The sequence below is a fragment of the Nothobranchius furzeri genome, chromosome 14 (genome assembly GCF_043380555.1).
Source record: "Nothobranchius furzeri strain GRZ-AD chromosome 14, NfurGRZ-RIMD1, whole genome shotgun sequence".
In the NCBI taxonomy this organism is placed as follows: Eukaryota; Metazoa; Chordata; class Actinopteri; order Cyprinodontiformes; family Nothobranchiidae; genus Nothobranchius; species Nothobranchius furzeri.
The window spans coordinates 20,964,778-20,989,672 of NC_091754.1; the positions used below are offsets into that span (position 1 = coordinate 20,964,778).

Genomic DNA, 24,895 nt, shown 5'->3' on the forward strand with positions numbered 1-24,895 from the left:
AATATAAAACACTGCTTTCCAATCATAAACCACATTTAAGTTAAGAGTCATGATCATCATTTTTTATCTTTTCTCAGAGTACGCAAGTGGTGGCTCGCTTTACGATTATCTGTCAAGTGACGAAAGTGAGACGATGGACATGGGACAGATCATGAGCTGGGCTGCAGAGATCGCTAGAGGTACATTTCAGAATAATTATGGTCCTAGAAACGACAGGAAACTTAGATTCAGTGAAAGGTGACTCATTAGGAAAAAAAAGTGTTTCTTTGTTTTACACATCTGGATTTGTGTACACAGTTCCAGAAATCCAAATAAATGTTTTGCAGTTATTAAAACTAGCAGTAATATGATTAAAAAGGTCATGCTGATAGCAGCTAGAATTAGCAAAGCTGTAATAAAATAATAAACACACACACACACACACACACACACACACACACACACACACACACACACACACACACACACACACACACACACATATAGAGACAGAGTTAGGCATTCATGTATAAAAATATAGATATCACCATATTCATCTGAAATGTTTTTGTTTTAGGAATGCATTACTTACACTCCGAAGCTCCTATTAAAGTGATTCACAGAGATCTAAAGTCTAGAAATGGTAACACATTTATTTATTAATTTTTTAATAATATGAACAAAATCACTATTATTTTTAATGACTTGTAACCATTTTGTTTCCTTTTTATTTTAGTTGTTTTAGCTGCCGACAAAGTACTCAAGGTAGGTTTAATCATAAATGTTTGTTTTTCTGTATTTTTATAAGTGATCGAGTGTAAAGCAGGAAATTACAAAGAATCTCGTTAATCTGCAGAGCATGAACACAAGAGGGCAGTGACTAACTGAGTGGTTAAAAAAACACTGGCTGTGATTTTTGTCTGTGTGAATGATTGATTTAGTGGGTCTGGATAAAATAAAATACTTTTAAATGCTGAGTTTTTTTTTATTTGAATTATTTAAGATCCTTGCAGAAGAAAATAGTTTGCATGAAGAGTTTGCTTGAAGAATAACTGATGTACCTAAGTTTCAATATTATTTGCTATTATATTATGGCCTTAAATACTATAATTAAATACAAACCCATTTCTGCAGAGTTTGTTGTTCTTTTACACATCTGGTGAGATTTGATTCGTTTGGATCTCCTCAGATTTGTGACTTTGGAGCCTCTAAGTTCCTGTCCCACACCACTCACATGTCCCTGGTGGGGACGTTTCCCTGGATGGCTCCGGAGGTCATCCAGAGTCTCCCCGTCTCCGAAACGTGCGACACCTTCTCCTACGGCGTGGTGAGACGCATCTTTCCCATAAAACCTTCATTTTTATATGGATTCTGTTGAAAATGTGATTATTTTTAGGGAGTTTTTTTCTTTATTTTTAAAACCTGTTGGCCAACAAAAAAAAAAGGTTCATCCCTGAAACAACTTTAAAACTCGTATTCTTGTAGTTTATTTTTTCTTTTTGTAAAAAAAAATCTTATAAATAATGTAGTTAAACTCAGTGAAATGTATTCGTCACAGGAGTGCCTGACAAGAAGCTCAGGAAAGCACTGTTTTGTTTTTTAAATGGTAAACTTGACAGACAGGCTTTTATTTCTGCTTGAAAAATTCAGACATGTGGAAAATTTGATCAAATATGGTGAATACATTTGCAGGAAATTGCACTTAAGTCCCATTTTGGCTGCCAGACACTCGCCATGCTTTCACTTTAAGTTTTTTTTTATTCATAGTTCTGTGCAATAATTTTATTTTAAGACAGATAATTTAAAAAATGCTGTAAAGTCAGTGTTTGATCCTTTTAAAGACCTATTTCTGTTTCTGTTAAAGATTGTTAATGACAATGATTATTATTGCCTATTTAGTATAAATAATGAATCTTAAAAACCCTCGAATGCATTTGGATGTCAAATAAAAAATACAAAAAAATTCCACATTATTAAAAGATTGATGTTAGATTTTATCAGCCACTAAAATGTCTTTTATGTTCCATTTTCTGCAAATCCATCCACATAAGTGTGATGTGATATTAGTTTCTTAAATCCATGCATGTGTTGAGAGGCAGATGGTGGGAAATCCAGGAATGTTTTACAAATTTCAGGGAAAAAAAGCCTTTGAATTTTGGGAAATGACTGAGCTGAATACCAGCTGAAGAGCAGCTAAATTATAAGGGAGTGGCACCATTAATACGATTGGTCCGTCTTGTTTGTTGATTTTTGGTCCTAAATAAAAACATTTCCGCACTTTTGATGTTCTTTTGTTGCGTGCATGAATATGCATAACACGATTTATGGGCAAACAGAGTAAAAATAAGGAAATATTGATATTTATTATAGTTTGGTTCTGCTCTTCTCAGTAAAGTTAAAATTCCTAAAAGGAAGTTTGATGTTTTTAGGAGTGTTTTGAAGCCGTTTAGACTCGACAACAACACCAACCAAAATGTTTACCGCTGGGATGGAATAAACTCATGAGTTCACATCCCAGCCCAGATCGTCCGAAATCTGTGGCTAAACCAAATCGTGTCTTTGAATTTCGTAAAATGACTTCATCGCTCACTATGAATGAGCTATGCAGCAGAATAGTTAAAGGGACTATAAGGAAGTTTGACAGCCAAAACATGTGTAGAAATAATAAATTTCTTCTTCATAAGTTCTCCTGCAATGCCCTGGTCCTGTAGAATGATCCCTGGCATTTTTATTGTGATTGCCTGTTTTTCTGTAAAATCACAGAAAAAGAGAGATGCTCAGGTCGAGCAGGTTGCTTCATGCGCGTTCACGCTCAGGCATAGCCCGTAGCACTTGCTATCCGTAGCTTTAGCAGCAGAGTGAGGTAGTGCCAACTCAGCAACTTTGTCGCTGTTCCTAACGCCTAGTGATGAACCTAGCTACATTTCTGAGGACCCTTAGCTACTTTCTTCTAGATATTTCCTGCAAATTAGCAACAAAATAGCCATTTTCGCTCCGAACCGTTCTTTGCGTTGACGTTGTTGCAGGTGTCATCGAGGATATAAATGTTACAGATATATCAAATATTCCTGGTGCTTTAGCTCACCTAGTAAGATGGCTGACTCTCATGCTGAGGACCTGGGTTCGATTCTGGGTGTAAACATAGTTTATGTAGAGTTTCTTTTTTACATTAATGGTATATTCTTTTACAATAATAAGACGCCCAAATTTTAATTTGAGACTCGCCGAAAGCCATTGAATTCACGGATAAAAAAGATGTGGGTTCAACTTTCATTTTGGAACAATTTCTCAAGCAAGGGAAGGGAATGATCTGAGCATGCAGGAGGACTGACCCATCATAAACCTTTGTTGGCTGTGCTGAAGAAAAAGGTACAGAACCAAATTATTTAATTAGCTGCATGTTCTTCTGTCCTCTGTCCTCCGGGCCACACACACACACACACACACACACACACACACACACACACACACACACACACACACACACACACACACACACACACACACTGCACGTTTGGCCGGCCGACGAGAAAGTGCAGCTGCAGAGACAGAGGCACATTATTTTATTAATTTGCTGTGTTCTTCTCTCCTCCGGGCCACACACACGGGACGCTCTCAGAGTTCTGTGCTCTGTCTCAGCTGTTATTTTCGTTAAGGAGTGTGCACGTACAGCATGCACGCCTCGTGCACTAGCCTACTATTGAAGCTGCCATTACGCTTTTGGGCTGAGAGGGCAATGGCGAGCATAAAAATTCAAAAGTCAGAAATGTCCCTTTAAGTAAGAGTTCAATAAAGTCTCCTAAATGCAAGAAAAAGCATCTTAGACAACAAACTGACACTAAGTATATATTTATTTGGATGTTTTAATACATTTCCCTCTATTTTATGACATGTCGTTGTTTGTCTCTGTGACAGGTGCTTTGGGAAATGCTGACTCGTGAGATCCCTTTCAACGGTCTGGAAGGCCTACAGGTGGCCTGGCTCGTGGTGGAGAAGAACGAGGTATTTTGATGCAAAATTGTCGCAATACGCTTAACTTAACATGTCATTTGTCATTGTTATCTTAGCATGAATTAGTTGCTGAGATTCTCTATTTTAAATCTGAATGGATTGACAGGCTCATGGCTAGGCTGAGTAGGCCTAGGACTTTGTTTGCTTGCAGGAATCTTTTTGGTTCATTCAAATGTGTTGTAAACATTTATATCATTGTTGTAGTAAACATTAGGTGCTACATCTAGCTGCTGCTATAAGTATGTGCATAGGCAGCCATAGAAATTTGCAAATGTAAAAAAAGTGCATTGCAAATTTACTAGGAGGTACTATTTCCTGCTTCCACAAGCAAACATGTAAGTCAAGTTTTACCAGAAACAAAAAAAAAACTAATAAACCACCTTTAAAGCTTCTGATGTCTTCAAGGTAAGTGTTTATGTTTTAGACTCTTATTGTGAAGTTCTTTGAATTTCACTTCTACTGAAGTAGAATCTGACATTCAGTAAAAGAAAGGATATCCTGAGAAGGGATACAAAATCAGTTTTAAGAGCTTACTTAGTAAAAACACACTCACCCTCTTCAGTTATAACTATAATATAGAAGCAGAACGTATAGTGTGGGGTTCAGGAGCGCAGCGGCTAGGGATGGGTACCTTTGACATTTGAATCGATCCGGTACTAATTCCCAGTATCTACGAATCGATACCGGTACTTAACGGTACCAATTTTCGATACTTTTGAGTGTTTATTATTTTAATTCTCTTTTATAATTAAATATATATTTTTCTTAATATATAACAATATTTGATAAATATCACGATAAATAACATACAACTGTTTGTATTAACATCGTCCTTGTAGTTTTTTAAGCTGATAATTAAACTGAAGCAAACATCTTTACTGTGAACTAAATTTACTGTGTATCTTCATTCCTTTTGCCGTCTTTTTTCATTTGATTTTTCCTACTGGGAAGTTAGAATTTCCGAGGAGAAAGCGAACGCACCATTAGCTGATAACAACGGTGGCAATGGAAGCTAACATATCAAGCTAACGTTATCTTTAACAGTTTATTTAGCTGCTAGAGCAGATTAAAACGATGATGCCTCACACTTAGATCGTTGTCGCTGGTTTCGTCTTCACCCAATCACCCGTCGCATTTAGTAAAGTGAAGGCAAACTTTAGAGCGCGTTCATGTTCTAGTCGGAAATTCGGAGTTCCAAGGAGAAAGCGAACGCACCATTAGCGAAACGGAAGCTAACATATCAAGGTAACGTTATCTTAAACATTTTATTTACCTACCGGAGCAGATTAAGATGAGGATGTCTCACTTAGATCGTTGTCTGTCGCTGGTTTCATCATCTCCCAGTTACCCATCACATTTAGTGAAGTGGACCCAAGCGTTAGCGTGCGTTCTTTCTACCCATGCTGCTGTTTACAACTCGCTCGCAGGGGCCGACGACATAACGCTCTTGCGCATGCGCAGCTGTCTTGGCAAGTTCTCGTTATGAAGGACGTGTACCGAAACGAGGCACCGTTTGAAACGACGTGAATCGGTGCTCGTCGGTACTATGGAATTCGGTCGGTACCTTAAAAAGTACCGAATTCGGTACCCATCCCTAGCGGCTCTTCTTGACATGACTCATTTTTTCTTTTCTTTTCCTTGTCTTGTTTTATATAGAAATACTATTTAGACTTATTTCCCAACATTTTCTTGACAATTTCACTCAAATCTTGGCATTTCCACCTTATATTGTCCTTTGCAATGCATGAAAAGGCTATTGAATCAACAGACAATCAGGTTAATTGATAACTTATCCTTATAAGAGGATCCTCTTGTTTTGGCATTGCTCGAACTAGCCATTAGCATGTCAATCCAGTCAGAACTCCATTTTTACCTCTTTTATTGTTTTTAACATGATGTATTCGGACCAAATGTAGCTTAGCACTCTGATCGTTCATTTCTAAGGGTGCGATAGCATAAATGCTGCAAAACCTGCTGCAAGTGATTGGTGTTGTGTCCATAATTATTATTTTTCTGTATTTCAGAGGTTAACCGTCCCGAGTTGCTGCCCCTCCAGCTTTGCAGGGCTCATGAGGAGGTGCTGGGCTACAGAGCCAAAGGTGAGTGGCTTTGCCATCTAAGCATCGCATGTTTTTGTTTCAGTCATACAGCAATGTTTTTAATGTTCCTGTAGGAGAGGCCGATGTTCAGGCAGATCCTGTCTACCCTGGAGTCTATGTCTAAAGACAGACGGCTTCCTGAACAGTGCAACTCTTTCCTTCACAACAAGGCTGAATGGAGGTAATATGATCATCTTTTCCCCTGCAGCCTGTAAATGTATTTACCATGCCTTTCCCCCTTGCCAACATACTGCATCAGCCCAAGATAATGTGCAACTGTTTAGAAAGAATGATGTGGAAATGTAGCTGACGGGGGCCGCGATGCACAAAAAAGAACTTGAGATCGTGCATATAGATCCTTAATAATCGCACTGATAGCTACATAAAGACATGAAAACCCCCAAAGAATGATCCATCTGGATATACTTCCTCTCTTTATCCATAAGACCCTAAAAATAATCACCATCTTTTTCAAGTAGAAGTGTTTAATTAGCCTGTATGAGCAGCTGGATGTTTGGTGATGTTCAGCACAGCCTGAGTCTCAGCTGTCACTTTATTCTCTGTCTGCCTCTCCACGGGCCTCGTCTGTGCGCCGAGTTGGTTTATTTTTTTATTCTTTTAATTTGATTTCTCAGAAGTTGTGCTGGTGGCGTCATGTCCAAACTGCCATGTGCAGGTGGAGCAGCCTGGACTGAATGTGGAACAGAGAAAAACTAAAAAAGTTGACAGGCGGCAGCTTGCGGGGAAAAAGGGGGACTTGTAGCTACAACAAAAAGTAGGAAACGAGAGTGAGAAGAGGAGAAAATTAGTGATTTTTCTTATTTTTGCTCTAGAAAAGAGCCAATAGTCATTTTCGTGGTTTGCTTCAACTAATTTGACCTCATTGCTTTTTAATAATAGAAAAAGTCTCAAATCCTGTTTTCTGCCTAGCTTTAAAAGCAGTCGAGGGATCAATTCAAAATAAAACGTTTAGAGCGAAATGCAAATAAAGATTCTAATAGTTTTAACTATTAATATAATATTAATATTTCAATAAGTATTAGCTTGTAGGTGTCTAATGTTCCTAGAAAGCTTCCATTTTGAAGAATTGTTGGATCAGGAAGTGCTTGGCCTCCCTGTTAGAGCTGCATGTGTTTATAACTAAAATGAGGGATAGTTTGTTGTTTTTGCACCACATTGTGCAGCTCCACCTGCTGGACAAAACTCGCCTCCCCAGTGTGAGGAAAGTGAGACTTGTTGGGTTGTTTTTCGGATTCAGTGAGTTGTTTTGCACATTTCTTGGTTTTGGAGTTTGCTCACATACTAGTTTCCTTCATAACTCTGCTGCTTGCTTGAAAGTAGCCCAGTGTCAGCAAAACACAGTTAAAACCTATGTGTTGTGGCTATTTAGAGGTTAACTGTGGTGCAAAGTTAACCATTTTCAGCATTTCTGCTCTGATAAAAGAAAGACCCGCTCAAGTCTCGATGTTAACACTGAACCAAAGCTAATTGTTTCATTTTAGAGGCACAATCTGAACAAACTTAGCAACAATAAGTTAGAAAAGTTTGTAAAGTTGATCTAATCAATCAAATCCATAATCAAGTATTCAGCTATGCAATCATCCCGGCACCAAATGTGTTTTAATCAGAGGCCAAATTAATTCAAACAGTAGATGCACTCATACTCAGAAGTCCTCGCTGAAGTCTACAGTGTTGAATAAATTAGACAAAATTAAAGAACAAGCTGAAAGTCAGAAAATGTTTGCAGATTTTGTTTTTGTTTAACATGAATGAATTTAGTTAAAACGAATCAGACAAATGTTGATGATCTTTTGTTTTGTGCTGAAGGTGTGAGATTGAAGCGACGCTGGAGAGGCTGAAGAGGTTGGAGCGAGACCTCAGCTCCAAAGAGCAGGAGCTGAAGGAGAGGGAGCGGCGGCTAAAGATGTGGGAGCGAAAACTCGTCGAACAGTCCAACACTCCGGTGAGTCCCGCACCTTCCTGTCATCAGTTTGGTCCAACTCAGGGAGTCACGAGCAGTCTTGTGTCCTCAGTCACATTTAAGTTTCTCAGAATTGCTTTTCTGTATTCGGAGTCAGAAATGGGTAGAATGCCTTCTCTGGGTCAGGGAGGAGGTCCTCCCCCAAATGGAGGAGTTTAAATAGCTCGGGGTATTGTTCACGAGTGAGGGAAAGATGGAGCGTGAGATCGATAGGTGGATTGGTGCTGCGTCTGCAGTGATGCAGGCGTTGTACCGGTCTGTCATGGTAAGAACAGCTGAGCCAGAAGGCTAAGCTCTTGATTTACCGGTCGAGCTACATTCCAACCCTCACCTTTGGTCACGAGCTTTGGGCAGTGACCAAAAGAACGAGATTGTGGATACAAGCGGCTGAAATGAGTTTTCTCTGCAGGGTGGCTGGGCTCTCCCTTAGAAATAGGGTGAGAAGCTCTGTCATCATGGAGGGGCTCGCAGTAGATCTGCTGCTCCTCCACATCGAGAGGAGCCTGTTGAGGTGGCATCTGGCCAGGATGCCTCCTAGACGCCTCCCTGTTGAGGTTTTCCGGGCAAGTGGAGAGGGAAATCTAGGCCTGTCGTATTAGGCTGCTGCCTCTGCGATCCAACTGCGAATAAGCGGAAGAAAATGGATGGATGGATGTTTTTCTTTTTCCTAGAATGCACCAATTTTGATTAAAAATCCCATTACAGTCAGAGAAATCTCACTGAGTTTTATAAAAATGATTTACATTAAAGATAGCTCGATGAGGGTTTTTCTATTGCCAAACCCAATGCCGATATATAGAGGTCAAGATCAGCCGATGACCGATATGTGGATGTTTCACCCCTTACTTGCATGCTAGATTATCTCCAATAACAGCACATTTCTGAACCTGAATCACTTTTTTAACTCTTAATTTAACCAACAGCTGAATCTTAATTTTGTGCTCAGCGTTTCAATCAAACAAATGAATAAACTGACCAAGTATTAAATGTAAAGTAGATGATAAAAATCCTTAGTTGACAATATTGTTTTACAGCATTTATTAAACAGATGGAACCAAAATATATATTCAAATTTAATTTAGCAGCAGCTCTAGGCTGCCCACAGTCATGCCTGTTTTTAATTCGGCTCTACTAAACATTTTCTCCAACCCCCATCACCTGCATTTGAAAGGAAACATATGGACAAATGATTGGGTCGAAAAGCACTAGACAGCTCATTCAAGCCCGCCTAATTTAGCTTGGGAACGTGTCAGGCTGTATTGATTTAACCACAGAGAGAGCAGAGCACGTCTCGACTAGTAGAAGCTAACAGTTAGCAATAGCAAGTCCACAACACGGTGGAACATGTTCATGCTTGTGTTACTTGAGGGGATAACGCATCGATACCCAAGAAAGAAGAGCGAATGAAGGCAGCAGAAAAGTTGTGTCACTGTCAGCCAATCAGAGGCGAGATGTTTGCATATTATGAATATTAAGACTTCAAATCCTGCCCTTTTCCAACCCACACTCCTTTGAACCAACTTCTAGCCCCTCAAACAAGAGCGCCAGAGCTTTTTTTCTACAGAAAAGATCTCAATACATTCATTCATCCCAGAGACCACAGCAAACTTGTTGGAAAAAATGAGTGAATGAGAGCTTTAAGTTGTTTAATGCATCTGGGATCATTTAGTTATGCCTTACTGCTGTGAAGAGACACCTCGTTACCATAAAACATGATGTCTCCTGCTTTGTATGCATGATGCACGTTCTCTAATAGATGCATGCTGCACAGGAACCCAGAAATGATTATCAAATATATTTTAGAGCCCTCACCTGTGGATATTATGGATGTCACTTTCTGTAAGCCTAATGTTGGGGACGTATAGGCACATGCTGTGCAGAAACAGCCACGCCAGCCGGCTGCTTACAGAAGGTCAGGCTTTTATGATGAAGTGACATTTTGCTGACATTAAGATTGGCCAATTTGTTCTGGATGTGGTGGAGTGGAGTTGTTGAGACGCAGTCTCTTATCGGGATGGGAAAGTACATGTTTTATTTTATTTTATTTGTTTTTTCCGACTGCCCTTGGAATTTTCTTTTTGTCACTGTCTCACATTTTCATTTCAAACTTAAAAAAATAGAATAAAAATGGTCATTAAAATATTTACTGGAAAAATTCATAATGTACATTTCTTCTTTATGTTGATATGATGCTGCACAAACATGGTCCAGATGAAAATGAGCTCCAAAAGTTGAACTTGACAGTAGAGAAAACCATAAAAATGCTTCGGTGTTACACTTCATCTGGAGCAGGACACGCTTCCTTGAGCGGAGTCCATTAAATTGTCCCCTCTGCTTGTTCTAATCAGTCAGTCTCATGAGGAGGTAATCCTGTGTTTCTGCTTGTTAGCTCTATACTCAAACATCATGTGCACACTCATGCCATCAAGTCCCCGACGTCGTTAGATTCAGTACAGCAAATAGACCAGACTCTTGCCTTTTGTTTGAATTTCATTAAGCCAAATCGCTCTAGAAATAATGCTTTCTTTTCTATGTTTTAGACTTTTTTTGCCACATTTGAACAAACGCTGACTAAAAAAAAAACAGATGAAATCCTCACAACTTATAACACAGGACAGAACAGAGTGTAACTTAGAGGAAAAATTGTTCAAATACAGAATATGTGACTGCATATTCTGTCACACAAGACATCAAAAGACTGTGATGAACAGCAGCGAGACAAACTGACCATTAATGCATTTTGCAATGAGAGGAGGGAGGAAAATGTGAGTTTAATAAACTAATAAAATCCAAACAACTATTTCAGTCACATAAATATTTCTCTTTAATAAGCTGGTTATCGTCAACTAGTGGCGCCTGGGTCACATCTGACCTGTGAACTCATTCCATATGGCCCATGAGGTCGAGCCCAGTGGGTTGTGTTTTACCCCAGCTTTCCACTAAACACAAAAATTGTTGTGTAACGTCTACAAAGCTTTATAGTGGATGGGTGTGTTTTAACCAACCGTAAAGTGGGTTAGGGTTAACTAGGTCGTAGCCTAGAAGTCTAGATTTTGCTCTGCATGTCGGTCTAGCCATGGTGCATTGGAACCTCCACAGCCTAGCCAGTCTGGTGGCTGGCCAATCACAGCACTGAAACCGGGTGAGTGGGCAGATTACAGTTTGGTGGGTGGGATGATACTGTGACTGAAACTAAGATGGCGGTGGCTCGTTTTAATCAGCTTTGGTATCAACTTTAGAGTATGTAGACTTGAGCTTTTCTTTCAGTCAAGAGCAGATAGCGGTCCTTATATTTATTTAGAAAAAGGATGTATGAGTCTTCTTTGACAGTGTTAGGCAGACTGCCCCATTGACTGGCATCCATAGCAGTGAGTATGTCACTTTGTTTGTTGTCCAATAGCATGTAGAGACAGCTTGAAAGACAACTGTAGATCCCGCCCCACGACTGAGATCTGTCAATGGGTCTTGGCCAGACTATACATTCACAAATATAGGATGGCTTGCCAGGCTAGTAGTGTCACTTGGCTTTGCAAAACATATAATTTGAGTCCATGTTATACGTGCTCATCTTGAAAAGCACGTCAAGTTAAGTTGTTAAGATCGAACCAGAAAGAAAGTCAAACACAAAAGCAGTCTAAAGCATCTGGCATTGTTATCGCGTGAACTGCTGAAATTACGTGTGATCTTGCAATTCTCTGGTGATTTTGTGATTTAATGGATGCATGGAACACTTTTACTCCCTATTCGCATCTGACACTCTCGGTGGTGCTGTTGAGCGTCCCTTATGTTATGCATTCAGTGGAAAGCCGGGGTTAGCCAATCAGCGCTCTCGCTCTGAGCATGTGATCAGACTACTGGAGTGGAAGGACGTGCAGCAGGATGAGAAGAAAGCTATCCTGCATCCATGTCAGCAATCTCAAAATGTTCACACTAGTTATTTTTAATGAAAATGTGTTGATCTTATTCAGCATTTATCATCATTTTTACAACTTTTTCATACTGGACCTTTTTTTTCAGGCAAAGTCACAAAAAATTGTAGTCAAACCAAAATAAAGCTTAATTTTTATAAATAAAATATCATAACAGCCTTGCAAATGTCATCTATTTACAAGAGGAGAAATTGGAATAAATAAAGCAGACTGGCGGTAATTACCAGCAACATGGCTAATCAGAGACACCGGCCCCCGCACCGTCTGATTAGAAACATTGTGACTCTTGACTAAATTTTGTTGATGACCCCCATTGTTGACCATTAGGAACAACTGCTCTAAATTGTAGAGTCTAATAACTGCAAAAATGATGGTTTCAGTGACTGATTTGGAGGACTTGGTGTTTATAAACACATGATGTCTTTATCCAGCTAAAGTCTGCTGCATGTGTGTTTCCCTACAGCTGCTGCCCACTCTTGACATATATACCTGGACTGAAGAGCATGTGGTCAGTATTTATGTATTTGTCCTATAACTAACACATTAATTTACACTAGAATTCAAATTTCTACCATGACCGTTAAAACTGACGCGCTGCTGTTTTGATTCTGCAGTATTTCTGGATGCAGCACTTATTTGATGCAGGTTTGGTCCTTCTCTATTCTGAGGATTTTGAGACTTTGTCCACCTTCAGACTTTCCACTGATGTGATTGTTTCCTCCTTTTCTGTTAGGGAACGGTACATGTGACATGCAGCTTTATGCCGATCTGTTTAAAGACAACCACATCACCGGGAAGAGGTTGCTGCTGCTCACAGACAGCGACATGCGGGACATGGGGATCAAGTCCAAAGGTCACGTCATGCACCTCAAGGCAGGAAACTCGGATCATTACAACTAATTCTGATCCGTCGTTCACAGGATGCGTGATGAGGTGAATGATATTTGTAATTACTGTAAAACCTAAGAGATTTTCCTCCTGTGCAGGCGGAAATTGAAAAGCTAGCCAATGATTACCTCGGGTTTCTCCACTTCCCACCTCTGCTGAAGGTATTGACCTTCATCTTGAAGTGTTAGTTTGTTTTCTGCTCATAGTTTTATTTTACTGATCTTTTTTTTCTGTAAGGATGAGCTGGAAAAGGAAGTGGAACAGAGCAAAACTGTTAATCTGGAGTTGGTGTTTGGGTACCACTGGAAACCGGGAACAGGACAGTCTGTAAGTTTGCAACAGAAGCACTCTCCAACACACCAACTTCACCATATTCTGCAGCTGTGAGCATCTGATGCAGCTCCTTATTGACTCTGTGAAACCAACAATTAATGAATGCCACAAAGAAATGCGGAGCCCACTTTGAATTTTTTTTTTTGGGAACTTTCTCAGCCTGCTTGCTGCCTGGAGCTCTTTGTTCCTGAAGATGCGTGACGGCGGCCATTGAGGGCATCACTAGACAAATAAACATTTCACTCCCAGCCTTGCACCGCATCCACCTCCACTTGCTCACAGCCCCTTTTGCTGGGGGTTTAAAACTGTGGAGAAAGGGTTGTTCTTCACTTGCTGTTTGAATTTAATCAAAAATAGCCCATTTAGCCAGAAGTCATTTTCTTTTAAAAGGCAAACGTTATTTAATCTTTCAGCTGTTCATTGTCCCATCATAAATAGTCCTCTTTCAGTGTGTTCGGCAGGGCTGAAACGAGCCTGCTAATTGCCTCCCATTTCTTCTGACATGTGGTGGTTTAGTGGGTAGAAAACACAGCAGGGAGAAGGAAACAGGAGGCTGAGAAAATGAGAGCTAATTATTTTCCCCTGCCTGGTGTCAGGTTCCGTGTCAGCCTTGTTTTTACAAACTGGAAGGTTTTTTTGCACTAAATAAAACAAACCCGCACTGCATTTTTTTCTCCCTCTCTCTTTGCCCCTCTTTGCTGGCGATGTCATGGAAGCAGCTGCACTTCTCAAAGACAAAATGAGGGCCTGCGATTGTGCGGCCACCATCTGACAGCCACTGAGGGTCCCCCACTAATGAGGATATCACCGTGCAGCCAAGTGAAAGGTGCTGAATTATGTATGAGTTGTCATTAGACGCACTTGGGTCCTAGGCATCATTACCAGACATTGTTTCTGCTGGAGTGATTAGACTAGCGCGGACCTGGGAGCCCCAGTGCGACCGTCCAGGGCCGACACCGGGCCAGCGCCGGGGCCACTGGTGTGTTTCTGAGCCAGAAGCTTGCCGCGGCTTCTGCTTTGAGCCGCTTCCAGCCCCCAGGGACGATGAAGGAGAGGTCGAAGGCTCCACAGATGAGTGTGTCGGTGCCACTCTTCTGATGTCTCTCTCTGTGATCCCGACACAATGAAATGGCCTGTGCCATGAACCCAGCATGGTTAAGCGGTGACCTGTGGCTTCGTGGCCAGCTCTGTGGGATTGGAGGATTCATTATATGCCTCGTCAGCATTCTGTATTCCAATGAAGACGAGGGTTTGGAGCAGTTTCTCTGATTTTTACCTTCTGCAGCAATTCACAAGAGAAAAAATTATTTTTTCCTTCCTTATACAAATCAACCGGCACCAAAAATCCTAGATTATTTTTTAATACATCCAGTAAAAGAAATCTACTGCTGCCATTTATTTCTTTATTTTTACAACCATATTTCTGTGAAAGGTGTGCAATTTTGAGGCATTAGTGTCATGTGATTTAAATTTTCCAGCAAAAAGGTATTTTTCACATGATAAATGTATTGTCTGTAGAGTTTACATAAAAAATATATCTCTTCTTTAGTCTCTGCACCATTCATTAATGAAACATTTTACTTTGCTACTTCAGCCTTTGCAGCCAATAACCTGCCACTGCCGTCAGGGGCGTAACCATCACTCAAAAGTGAGGGGGACAATTTTTTTCAGAGTTATTTATCATCTTCTCGCATTCAATCTTACATTTCTTAGTAGATAAAAAACATTTAAAGAGCAAGTAATGCTTAAATTAACTTGTTTTTGCTGATAACCTGTATAGATGAGTGTCTAATGGTGCTGTACACACGTGTAATCATTAGTGTGGCAGTTTAGTGCAACTTACTCTAAATTTAATATTTCAGCCCAAAACCGTAATTATATCTCCATCTTCAGGTTAAAACTCTGCTCCACATTCATGCAGAACCAGCTGAGGCTGATGGCTAAGCTGAAAAACGTGACGTTGTCAGCAAATTACTACGTGGCTGCACCAGGTGAGGCAGCCGCACCTCCACCTGGCTCAGCCACTCACCTGCCAATATGACACGCTGGTTCTCTGAGCCGCTCACCTCCTTGAAAAAAAATGCCCTCCTCCCCTTTTTCATCTAAGGATCGGGGTTAACAGGAAATCCTCCAGAATGCTGCAGAATCTGTGTCTGCTTTTGTCCTGAGCGGTACGTCTCGTGTGAGTGCGTGCTTGCGTGCACGCGCTCGTTAACAGCTCATTTTTAGATTGAGGAACTCCGACAGCACACGCGGGGTGGTTGAGAGGGGTGCAGTCTACCACTGCCTCAGTGCCGCTCTCTCAGTCCGCCAGGCCACACCTCTTTCAGAAGCGTTTTCCTAACAGGAAGTGTGGATGAAATACATCTCCACCCAGGCCTTGACCCTCACTTTAATCACTGATTTAGTTATTAGCGAAGTGGTTCAAAGACAGTAATGATTATTACTAATATTTAATTTTAGAGTTACAGGGCGCCACCTGCTTAGCATGAACAAATGACAGTTTAAATAGTAGTGGGCAATTTTTTCCAAAAATAAAAATAAAATAAAGATTCTTGGATACCCAACATTAATAACAGCCACACAGCACCAGTGAACCAACTTTAGTTCTTTAAACTATAAATAATACAAATGTTAATTTTAGCTGCCAAACTCAGGTTCAGTTGATAAAAATGATCCATGAAGATCATTATGGGCCAAATCACAACACTGAGTATAAAATGCTCAGCAAAACAACAGTGCTGGGAAAAAATGGAGTGGAGATAGTGGAATCTTGGGGGTGCGTCACCGGAGGACAACAGGTGATGCGCCTCGCTCCGCAGCAGCGAAATGCATCAGGCACAAATAACAGACAGAAAACATGAAAGGAAATAAGCCGACATGAACGATTGCGTGTTTAATTTGTTTTTGAGGTGGTGACACCTGATTTGGCGGTGCTCAGGACGCAATGTCGGGAGCGCACGTCAACAAAGTAAGGTTAGGATGGGGGTGAGGGGAAGGTTAAATTGCAAGAGGGAAAAGGTCACAGTTTGGTTAAATGTCCGTTTTACCGCCGGTGTCAGTACCGCACAGCGCGTCGCCTCCGCCTCGATCCAGACGCGCAGTGGCTCATCACCTGCTGTCTTTTCCGAGGACTGCATCTTGTCAGTCATTATCACGTGACAGCGACTAGTCGATGACAGGCATAAAAAGTCACTACAGAGCCGTGAAGTCGACTAGTTCGTACAACCCCTACTGCCTAGCACATAAAATTTAATGAGTGTTGCAAAATAAGCCATTTAATATACAAGGCATTAACATAGAAAGTCACACAACGCTGAACACAACATTGTAGTGAAATGTGACAGCATGTGTGCAAAAATAATCAAGATAAAGAAATATGGCATGACAAATGCCTGCTACATTTGAGCATAGAAATAATGCAGTAGTCAAATTATATCAGTAAATAAATAATAAACAAATAAAAATATGTACTCTTCCTGGGCTACCTATTAAATTACAGTGAAAAATAGTTTAAGTGTTAATGAGAATAATTCTGAAAGATCTTTGAAAACCCTTTCCTAAGGCCTGCCTGGTTTCTCCCATCTCTTACCAAGTTCTAATCTCTCCTTACCCGTGGAGACCCTCATCACCATCCCTGATGCTGTCCTTTGACCTGATGTCTCCTCCCTGACTCTGCTCATTCTGTTGTGGCTTTATAGATAAAGGTGGAAAATAAAATATTGTAACAGAGTTAGGATAAGCACCAGTAATATTACTATGGAAATTAACTTCAAATCTCTTTATGCCATTATTCTTAGCCACTTATTTTATCTTTTAACCTACAGACTCTCTCTCACACTGCTCGGTCTGTGTGGCCAAAAGACAAATAAATGGAAAATGTGGAAAGCAAAGTGTTAAAATAAAACTAGGATGGGTTACAGTGAAAGCGGAAAAAAAAACGTTTAAGTCCCTTTATGCCATCATTTCTCAGCCACTTACCGTATTCTCGTTTTACCTACAGACCCTCCCTGGTTCTCCTGTTTATCGTCACAATATTTTTTCTTTCAAACATGTGGAAAGTCACAGTGAGCACAAGTTCAGCACAGAAATAAAGTAGAATTGGGTTTATTCCCAGCAATAACTAACTAGCAAAAGAGAAACACAACTTTGTTAACTAACATAATGTTGGCTTGTATTAGGCTACCTAGCTATCATTTAGCTAACATTATCTGTACGCAAAAGCATAACTCAACTTACACAGTTTGGTTGGAAAAAAACGCAAAGCTTTTTGCCTTTTACTGTCTCTGGCTGGTTTGCTGAACATTGTGCTGCTCCTCTGTTCACTCAGCAGCAGCACCTGTCGGAGAGCCACTGGCACTGGATGCTCGCGTTAGCCTAAGGTGCGTTTAAAGATGGCTCGGAAAAATAATTTTCCGCATATTAACGGATAAAACGGTAGCCTGGCAAGCCAGACTAAATAAATGTATTATTTAGTCTGGCCATGCTCCATTGACGGCTCTCGGTTGTGGGGCGGGTTCTACCATTGTCTTTCAAATGATCTCCACATTGCACTGGACAATGAATGTGACATTCTCTTGTTTCACTCTGTTGCATCATCCCACCCACCAGGCATATAGAGTGCCCTGATTGGCCCACAAAGCGGATAAAGCTCTGTGATTTGTTCACTAAGCAGATAGAGCACTATGATTGGCCCACCATTATGGACCAATCACAGCTCTTTATGTGTTTGAAACCCCGCTAGAGAGCTGTGATTGGCTAGCCAGAGTCCTGGTAGGAGCTGCTGAGGTTCCAATGGAGCATGCCTAGACCATTCTTTGCAAAGCAAGAATTTGGTCTATCAATCAATCAATCAATCAATCAATCAAAGCTTTATTTATAAAGCGCCTTCCTCAACCCTGTCAGGAAGCCCAAAGCGCTGAACATGGTGCAGTTAAGTAAATATATTGAATAAATCAACAATAAAAGAAATTCTAATTACAAAGTACAAAATGGAAATTACAAGATAGATGAAGCAGTCCGGTAAAGGACAAATGTGTGAAACACATTTGGATTGAGTGGATGGATTGAGTGTACCAATGAAAACTGTGGAATGGATTCAACATAAAAGAGGGCCAAAATCAAACATATTCTGGAAACGCCAAGCGGAGGAGGTGTGTTTTTAGGTGATTCTTAAAGACTGGCAGAGAAGGGGACAGCCTAACTGAGGGTGGCAACTGGTTCCAGAGTGACGGTGCTAGGACTGAGAAAGCCCGGTCCCCACGGGTACGACACCTAGACCGAGGGACAGCGAGCAGGCCTTGGTCAGAGGAGCGCAGAGCACGTGATGGGGAATGTTTGTTCAGGAGAGTGGCCAGATAGGGGGGAGCACCACCCTGGAAGAAATGATAAACAAAGACGAGTATTTTGAATTGTGAGCGATAGCAAATCGGAAGCCAGTGCAGGGAGGCCAGAACTGGACTGATGTGGTCCCGTTTCCTGGTCCCAGTCAGGAACCTGGCAGCGCTGTTCTGCACAACCTGTAGGCGACGCAGTGTTGACTGACACAACCCTGCATATAGAGAGTTGCAGTAATCAAGCCGAGAAATAACAAAGGCATGCAGTACCCGCTCCAGGTGGGCTCTCGACAGCATATGCTTGATTTTTGCAAGGCGTCTCAGGTGAAAGAAACTGGACCGGATCACAGAATTGATGTGAGCATCAAATTTAAGTCCTACATCAAGTTTCACCCCCAAACTGGTAACAACTGGTTTTGAGTACGGAGAAAGAGGGCCAAGATCAGCATAACGATCCACATTCCTGCTGTTGGGGTGAAAAACAATGAGCTCTGTCTTTCCCTCATTCAGATGTAGATAGTTGGACATTAGCCAAGACTTCACCTCATTAACACAGGAGACAAAGGATTGAATAGAGTGACCTTTCTCCTGACACAATGGAGAGTAAATCTGGCAATCGTCAGCATACAGATGGAATGATAGGCCATGTTTACGAAAGATTGACCCCAGAGGTAGCAGATAAATGGCAAACAAAAGTGGACCAAGGATCGACCCCTGCGGGACCCCCCAGCGGAGCCCCTCCCAAGAAGAAAAAACATCACCCAGTTTAACACAGAATGTCCTGTTTTGGAGATACGATCTAAACCAATCCAGAGCTGACCCTTTGATCCCAACCCATCGTTCCAAGCGATCGAGTAGAATCGCGTGGTCAACTGTGTCGAAGGCTGCTGTCAGGTCTAACAACAGAAGCAGCACAGATGTACCCTGATCTAGTGATAGATAGATGTCATTTAGGACCCTCAGTAGAGCAGACTCTGTGCTATGGCCAGACCTGAACCCTGATTGGAAAACCTCAAACAGATCAGAGTCAGCTAAATGTGAGACCAGCTGCTGATAAACGACTTTCTCAAGCAGTTTAGATGTGAAGGGCAGGGTAGAGATAGGCCTGTAATTTTCTATTACAGAGACATCAGCACCAGGTTTCTTCAGGGTCGGCCGAATAACTGCTGCTTTCAAAGCAGCTGGGACAACACCTGTGCTGAGGCTCCCATTGATAATCTGACCAAGTGAAGGGCCAAGGCACCGAAAGGCAGCCTTCCAGAGACGAGGCGGTAGAACATCAAGTGGAGAGCCAGAAGGCTTCTGCCTCGCAACTAGCTTACTCAGCTCAGAGTATGAAACTGTATTGAGGGAGCTCAGGGTGGGTGGTAATGGATGAACTGGAACAGGGTCAACAGAGTTACCAGAAATAGCTGCTCTAATACCTGACACTTTATCAACAAAGAATTTGTGAAAAGTTTCAGAGTTTCCAGCAGCTGTAGGAGACATGGAGCTAGGCTCCTGATACACCAGAACTGAGTTTAGCGTTTTGTAGAGAATCTTAGGATTATTGGAGTTTGTCTCAATGATGTCTGCAAAATAGGCCGTTCTGGCAGCCCTCACAGCATCCTGATAAGCAACCAGAGATGCTCTGAACAACTCACGCGAGACCTGTAGGCCATCCTTTTTCCACTTTCTCTCAGAGGATCTACACGCCCGCCTGCAAGCCCGTGTGACATCAGAGAGCCATGGCTCCCTCCTAGGTCGAGACTTGCACAGTTTGAGAGGGGCAACCACGTCCAGGACCTGATTACAAAGTAAATCAAAGTGTTGTGAATAGTGATCAACGTTAGATGGATCTGGGTTAAAGGTCTCTAACCTTACAGACATACAGTCCACAAACTCTGAAATAGTTTCTGCATCCAGGGCTCTGAACCTAGTAGCGTGAGCTTCACACACAGGGACAGGACATGGCAACGTAACATCACAGAGTATTGGAGAGTGGTCAGAGAACACAGGAGGCAAAGTCACAAGGTTCATGACGGGTAGACCATAAGAGATAACCAGGTCCAGGGTGTGACCCCTGGCATGAGTTGGGGATGATACCCATTGAGTTAGATTGAATGAATCTAGCAAATTAAAAAAAACTTTAGCGAGCACATTGTCAGGACAGCAGATATGGATGTTAAAATCACCAAAAAATAGGACATAATCATATTTTAGGATGCAGTCTGCCACAAGATCACAGAAATCATTAAGGAAGTTAGAGTCAGTCTTTGGAGGGCGATAAATCAGCACAACGAGCAGGCGGGGGGAGATGCACAGCTCAAATAAGCACAGTTCAAAGGAAGAAAATGACATGGTGGGTGTAAGCTGTTTACAAGGAAAGCTGGATTTAAAAACAACAACCAGCCCTCCACCTCTGCCCCGTGGTCTGGGGGGTATTAAAACACGAGCAGCCAGGTGGTACCAGCTCGATTAGGGAACTTGTGTCACCAAACGGGATCCAGGACTCACAGATGCAGAGAAAACCCAAGTCATGCTGAATAAAAAAGTCACGAAGAATAAAAGTTTTGTTCAGCACAGACCTGGCATTGACCAAACCAAACCGGGTCTGTAGCGGGGCTGCAGCACCGAGATCGCGCACGGACCCAGTCCCCTCTAACTCTGTGCCCGTAACCGAGCGCAGATTCTCCCAGCAAACCCCAGTCTGGCGAGATCTTCGAGCCGATCGGCCGTGGCGCGGTGCCGGTTCACCCTCAGAGCCGGCCGAGTTCCCTGAGCAGGGCGCCGAGTAATCCAGGAGACATCTCGGAACCATCGGGTCAGAAGCTGGGCCGGATCGGGCCAGCCGCTTGTTCAGGGATCCAGGCCGACGTCTCACGCGCCGGCTACCTCTCTTTCCTCGTCTTCTCCGATGCTTCCTTCTCGAGCCGGGGCGGACAGAGGGCCAACACATCACGGCTTGGGTGGAGAGAGCACGTGGGCAGTTCAACCAGCAGCATCGTCCGTGAGGTTCATAGCTCACACAGCCCGGTTCCCAGCGCGCGCTGCCCGCTACATCAACGGAAGGACGAAGCCTCAGCAGCACAGCTCGATCATATGTCAGCAGAGGATCCACACCATTCAAAAAAGGGATCAGCGACATGAAAAGTGCATAAAAGCCAATAAAACGCCAATAAAAACCAATAAAAAGCAAGGTATCAGTGCGTAAAGAGGACGAGCAGCTCGCAGCGTGACCATGCGCAAGCGCCATCTTACTCCTTCTCCAATCTAGTCTAGTTCACTAGGCAAATAAAACGGCTGAAAAAAGTGCGGGGGACAGAGAGCACTGTCACGGGAAGTGAGGGGGACATGTCCCACGCGTATCCTGCGTGAATTACGCCCATGACTGCCGTTAACCTACCTGTAGGTTGTGCTGTTGATTTGTGCCCAAAATCCAGCACATTTTCTCCTAACACGAGTGTGCATTTGGAAACTTTTTCATGCACTTGAGTTGCCTTTGATTGCCATACAGTATACATATGTTTTTCTTCCAGGATTGCAAATGGAAGATGTACATGGAGCTTGATGGAGATGAGGTTGCTGTAACCTACATCAAAGATGTCGTCTTTAATGCCAACAGACAGGATGTGGAAACCCCACGGATGACTAAGGTATATAGTCAGGAAAAAAACAAGTGCTTCCTTGTTTATTTATTGCTAAATGTCTGAGATTTATGCTCATATTTTAGTTTGTGTTTGAGCTGCTGTTTGTCTTATCTTGTGGTTAGAGTAAATCAAATCAAATCAACTTTATTTATAGAGCGCTTTCACATGGCCAGAATGGACAAACAAAGCGCTGTACATCAATAAAATGCCACACAATAGGACAGAGATATGACCATTAAAATACATTAATAAATCCATTAAAATACACTAAAAAATCCCTGTAAAATACCGTAATAAATCCTATAAAAATACAATAAAAAATCCATTTTAAAATACAGTACAAAAACCTGAGTGCCAGTTCACAGTCCATATCCGGCCTACTTCCCCCAACTTCAACGTCCAAAAGCCAGCGAGAACAGATGTGTTTTCAGTCTTCCTTTAAAGGTTTCTAATGACTTGGCCTGTTTTACATCGGCTGGCAGCTCATTCCAGAGACTTGGTCCAAGTACTGAAAAAGCTCGACTACCACGAGACTTCAGGCTGTACCTAGGCACAGTTAGTAATCTCTGGTCAGCTGACCTAAGGGAACGCACCGGGACATGCTGGTGGATGACATCGGAAAGATATTTAGGAGCCCCTGTGTTTAACGCCTTGAACACAAACATGAGGACCTTAAACCTGATGCGATAAAAAACAGGGAGCCAATGCAAGGCACGTAGGACTGGTGTTATATGTTCAGACCTCCTGGTAGATGTTAACAACCGGGCTGCAGAGTTCTGAACCGCCTGGAGGCGTGCTACTGGAGCTTGTCTAAGTCTAAATCAAATGGTAAGCTACAATACATTGGTCAGGATTCAGAGCTATCCAGGTCACTCTGACCTTAAGAAGGGTTAAATATATTCTAAAATAAAAAAAACATGCATTTTCCTTCTGTTCATGCAATACTTTGAGACAAATATAACATTTTCTCATGTTATTATGTTATAGCCACCTTTTCTGATGGATAAGTGGATCGTTGGATTGCAACAAAACCAAAGAATAGACTACACCGTCAATTATGAGGTACCGGGGTAGTCCTTTTCAACATCTGTTATGTCTTTGTTATTATTGCAAGTAAAATGTATTTAACTTATTGTATCTGTTCCTTTTCATGTTTCAGAATGATGTGAAGTCACCAAGGTCAACAAGACACAGTCGTGAGGTGAGGTGGAGTCCTAACGGTGGACAAGATGAGATCAAGACCATAGAGCTGGTCATCGAGATGACTCCGGTTAACATAGACCCCAGAGACAGATCCAACTCTGGTAATTATGGGTACATTTTTTAGCTTTGTTGTCCTTTTAAAGACCAGTAAAAATGACTAAAGAACAATGCAAATGTTTCTTTAAGGTATTGATCCAACATGGATGGATAATGTGAGGCGGAAACATATGATAACCCAAAAATCCCAGCAGAAGTCTGCTCCTCTGAAGAGCTCTGATGCTCTCACGCTGCCTCAGTTTCTTTCCGCTCATGAAAGCCAAGCATCTTCTTACGCTGCAGCTGTGCGTCGCTCTCCAAACCACCTCCGTGCCTCTCCATGGAGCGACTCTCGTAGCTCCTCGCCAACAGCCAGCCTGTCGGCCAAACTCTCACCTCTCAGCCTCGGGTCAAAGGGCAGCAGTCCCTCCAGCACAACGTCGGAGAGCAATTCAGAGCGAGAGCGCCCACGCAGTGTCGGTGCAACGTACGACCGTTGCAGAAACAGCTACTTTGGCAACACGTTGAGTATGGGTGGGGGGCAGGTAAGGGGGCAGGCATGGACAAATAATAGAGGAAGCAATATTCATAATAAGAACAGCAGAGCTTCACGGCAGTCAGGGAGGCCACGATCCAATAGTTACGGTGTCACAGGACAGAACCGCCCACCAATGATACCGGGCATATTGTCTGTGACAGGAAACCCCAGCGAGGAAAAAGAGGGGGGCAAAGTCAACGATGGAGGGTGGATCAAAGTGGAACGTCAGAAGCGATTACCGCGTCAGGACAATAAACAACTCAGAGGTCGACAGAGGAGAGAGGGCAGGGGAGGGCGTGGCGCTGGCGGAAGAACATAATGTGGGCTGACAGCTTCTTTTAAACTGAAAATTCTCTGAAAGGGTTTTACATATGAATTATAGTCACTGATGTGCTCAAAAGGAGCTGCATAATGTAAAAGAATCACAGTAATATATGAGTGCATCAGACAGAATTTTTATTTCTTTTTTTAGAAAGAGAAAAATGACTTTACATGTACAAACCATATTTATGTTTTTAATAAAAGCAGATTTATTATCATGCACTGAAAGGAGGACAGCATCATCTACTGCAGCTGTTTTAAAAATGTTATTTAACACTTTTTGTCTTGTAGCAACATTAGACCAAGATACAAAGAAGGGATAAGAGCTTTATCATATTACAGCTACGTTTCACTTCCTGTTTACAGAAAACCTGTCATCCAAGTTTTTATTGTACCCTTTTACAGTAACAATGACAACAATTATCAGTTACTTTATTTTATCAAAAAGAATGATACTTTTTACTGACTGTATAACTCATGAAGTGAATAAATGACCTATTTCTTAAATAGTTTGATGTTTTTTCTGGGCCCTTATATCTTTAGGAAGGAGTTGTTGGAAGGGACTCAAATTTCTACCCGCGCTGTATGCAAATGCACCAATGGTGCTTTCGC

At 42.0% G+C, this 24,895-nt stretch overlaps 1 protein-coding gene across 1 annotated transcript in view; it reads left to right on the plus strand.

Moving 5' to 3' along the window:
• The window catches only part of map3k20a (mitogen-activated protein kinase kinase kinase 20a), a 32,751-nt gene extending 7,961 nt beyond the window's left edge, over nt 1–24,790 (plus strand). Inside the window, exons 4-20 of the mRNA XM_054746926.2 lie at nt 78–179; nt 557–622; nt 716–744; nt 1,169–1,306; nt 3,895–3,981; nt 6,015–6,089; nt 6,164–6,270; nt 7,917–8,052; nt 12,463–12,507; nt 12,614–12,644; nt 12,733–12,872; nt 12,986–13,048; nt 13,125–13,214; nt 22,075–22,191; nt 23,173–23,247; nt 23,345–23,489; nt 23,575–24,790. Of these exons, the coding sequence (XP_054602901.1) occupies nt 78–179; nt 557–622; nt 716–744; nt 1,169–1,306; nt 3,895–3,981; nt 6,015–6,089; nt 6,164–6,270; nt 7,917–8,052; nt 12,463–12,507; nt 12,614–12,644; nt 12,733–12,872; nt 12,986–13,048; nt 13,125–13,214; nt 22,075–22,191; nt 23,173–23,247; nt 23,345–23,489; nt 23,575–24,281 (2,153 nt within the window). The 3' untranslated portion in view covers nt 24,282–24,790. The remainder of the gene's footprint in view (nt 1–77; nt 180–556; nt 623–715; nt 745–1,168; nt 1,307–3,894; nt 3,982–6,014; nt 6,090–6,163; nt 6,271–7,916; nt 8,053–12,462; nt 12,508–12,613; nt 12,645–12,732; nt 12,873–12,985; nt 13,049–13,124; nt 13,215–22,074; nt 22,192–23,172; nt 23,248–23,344; nt 23,490–23,574) is intronic.
• Nucleotides 24,791–24,895: the final 105 nt, after the last annotated feature.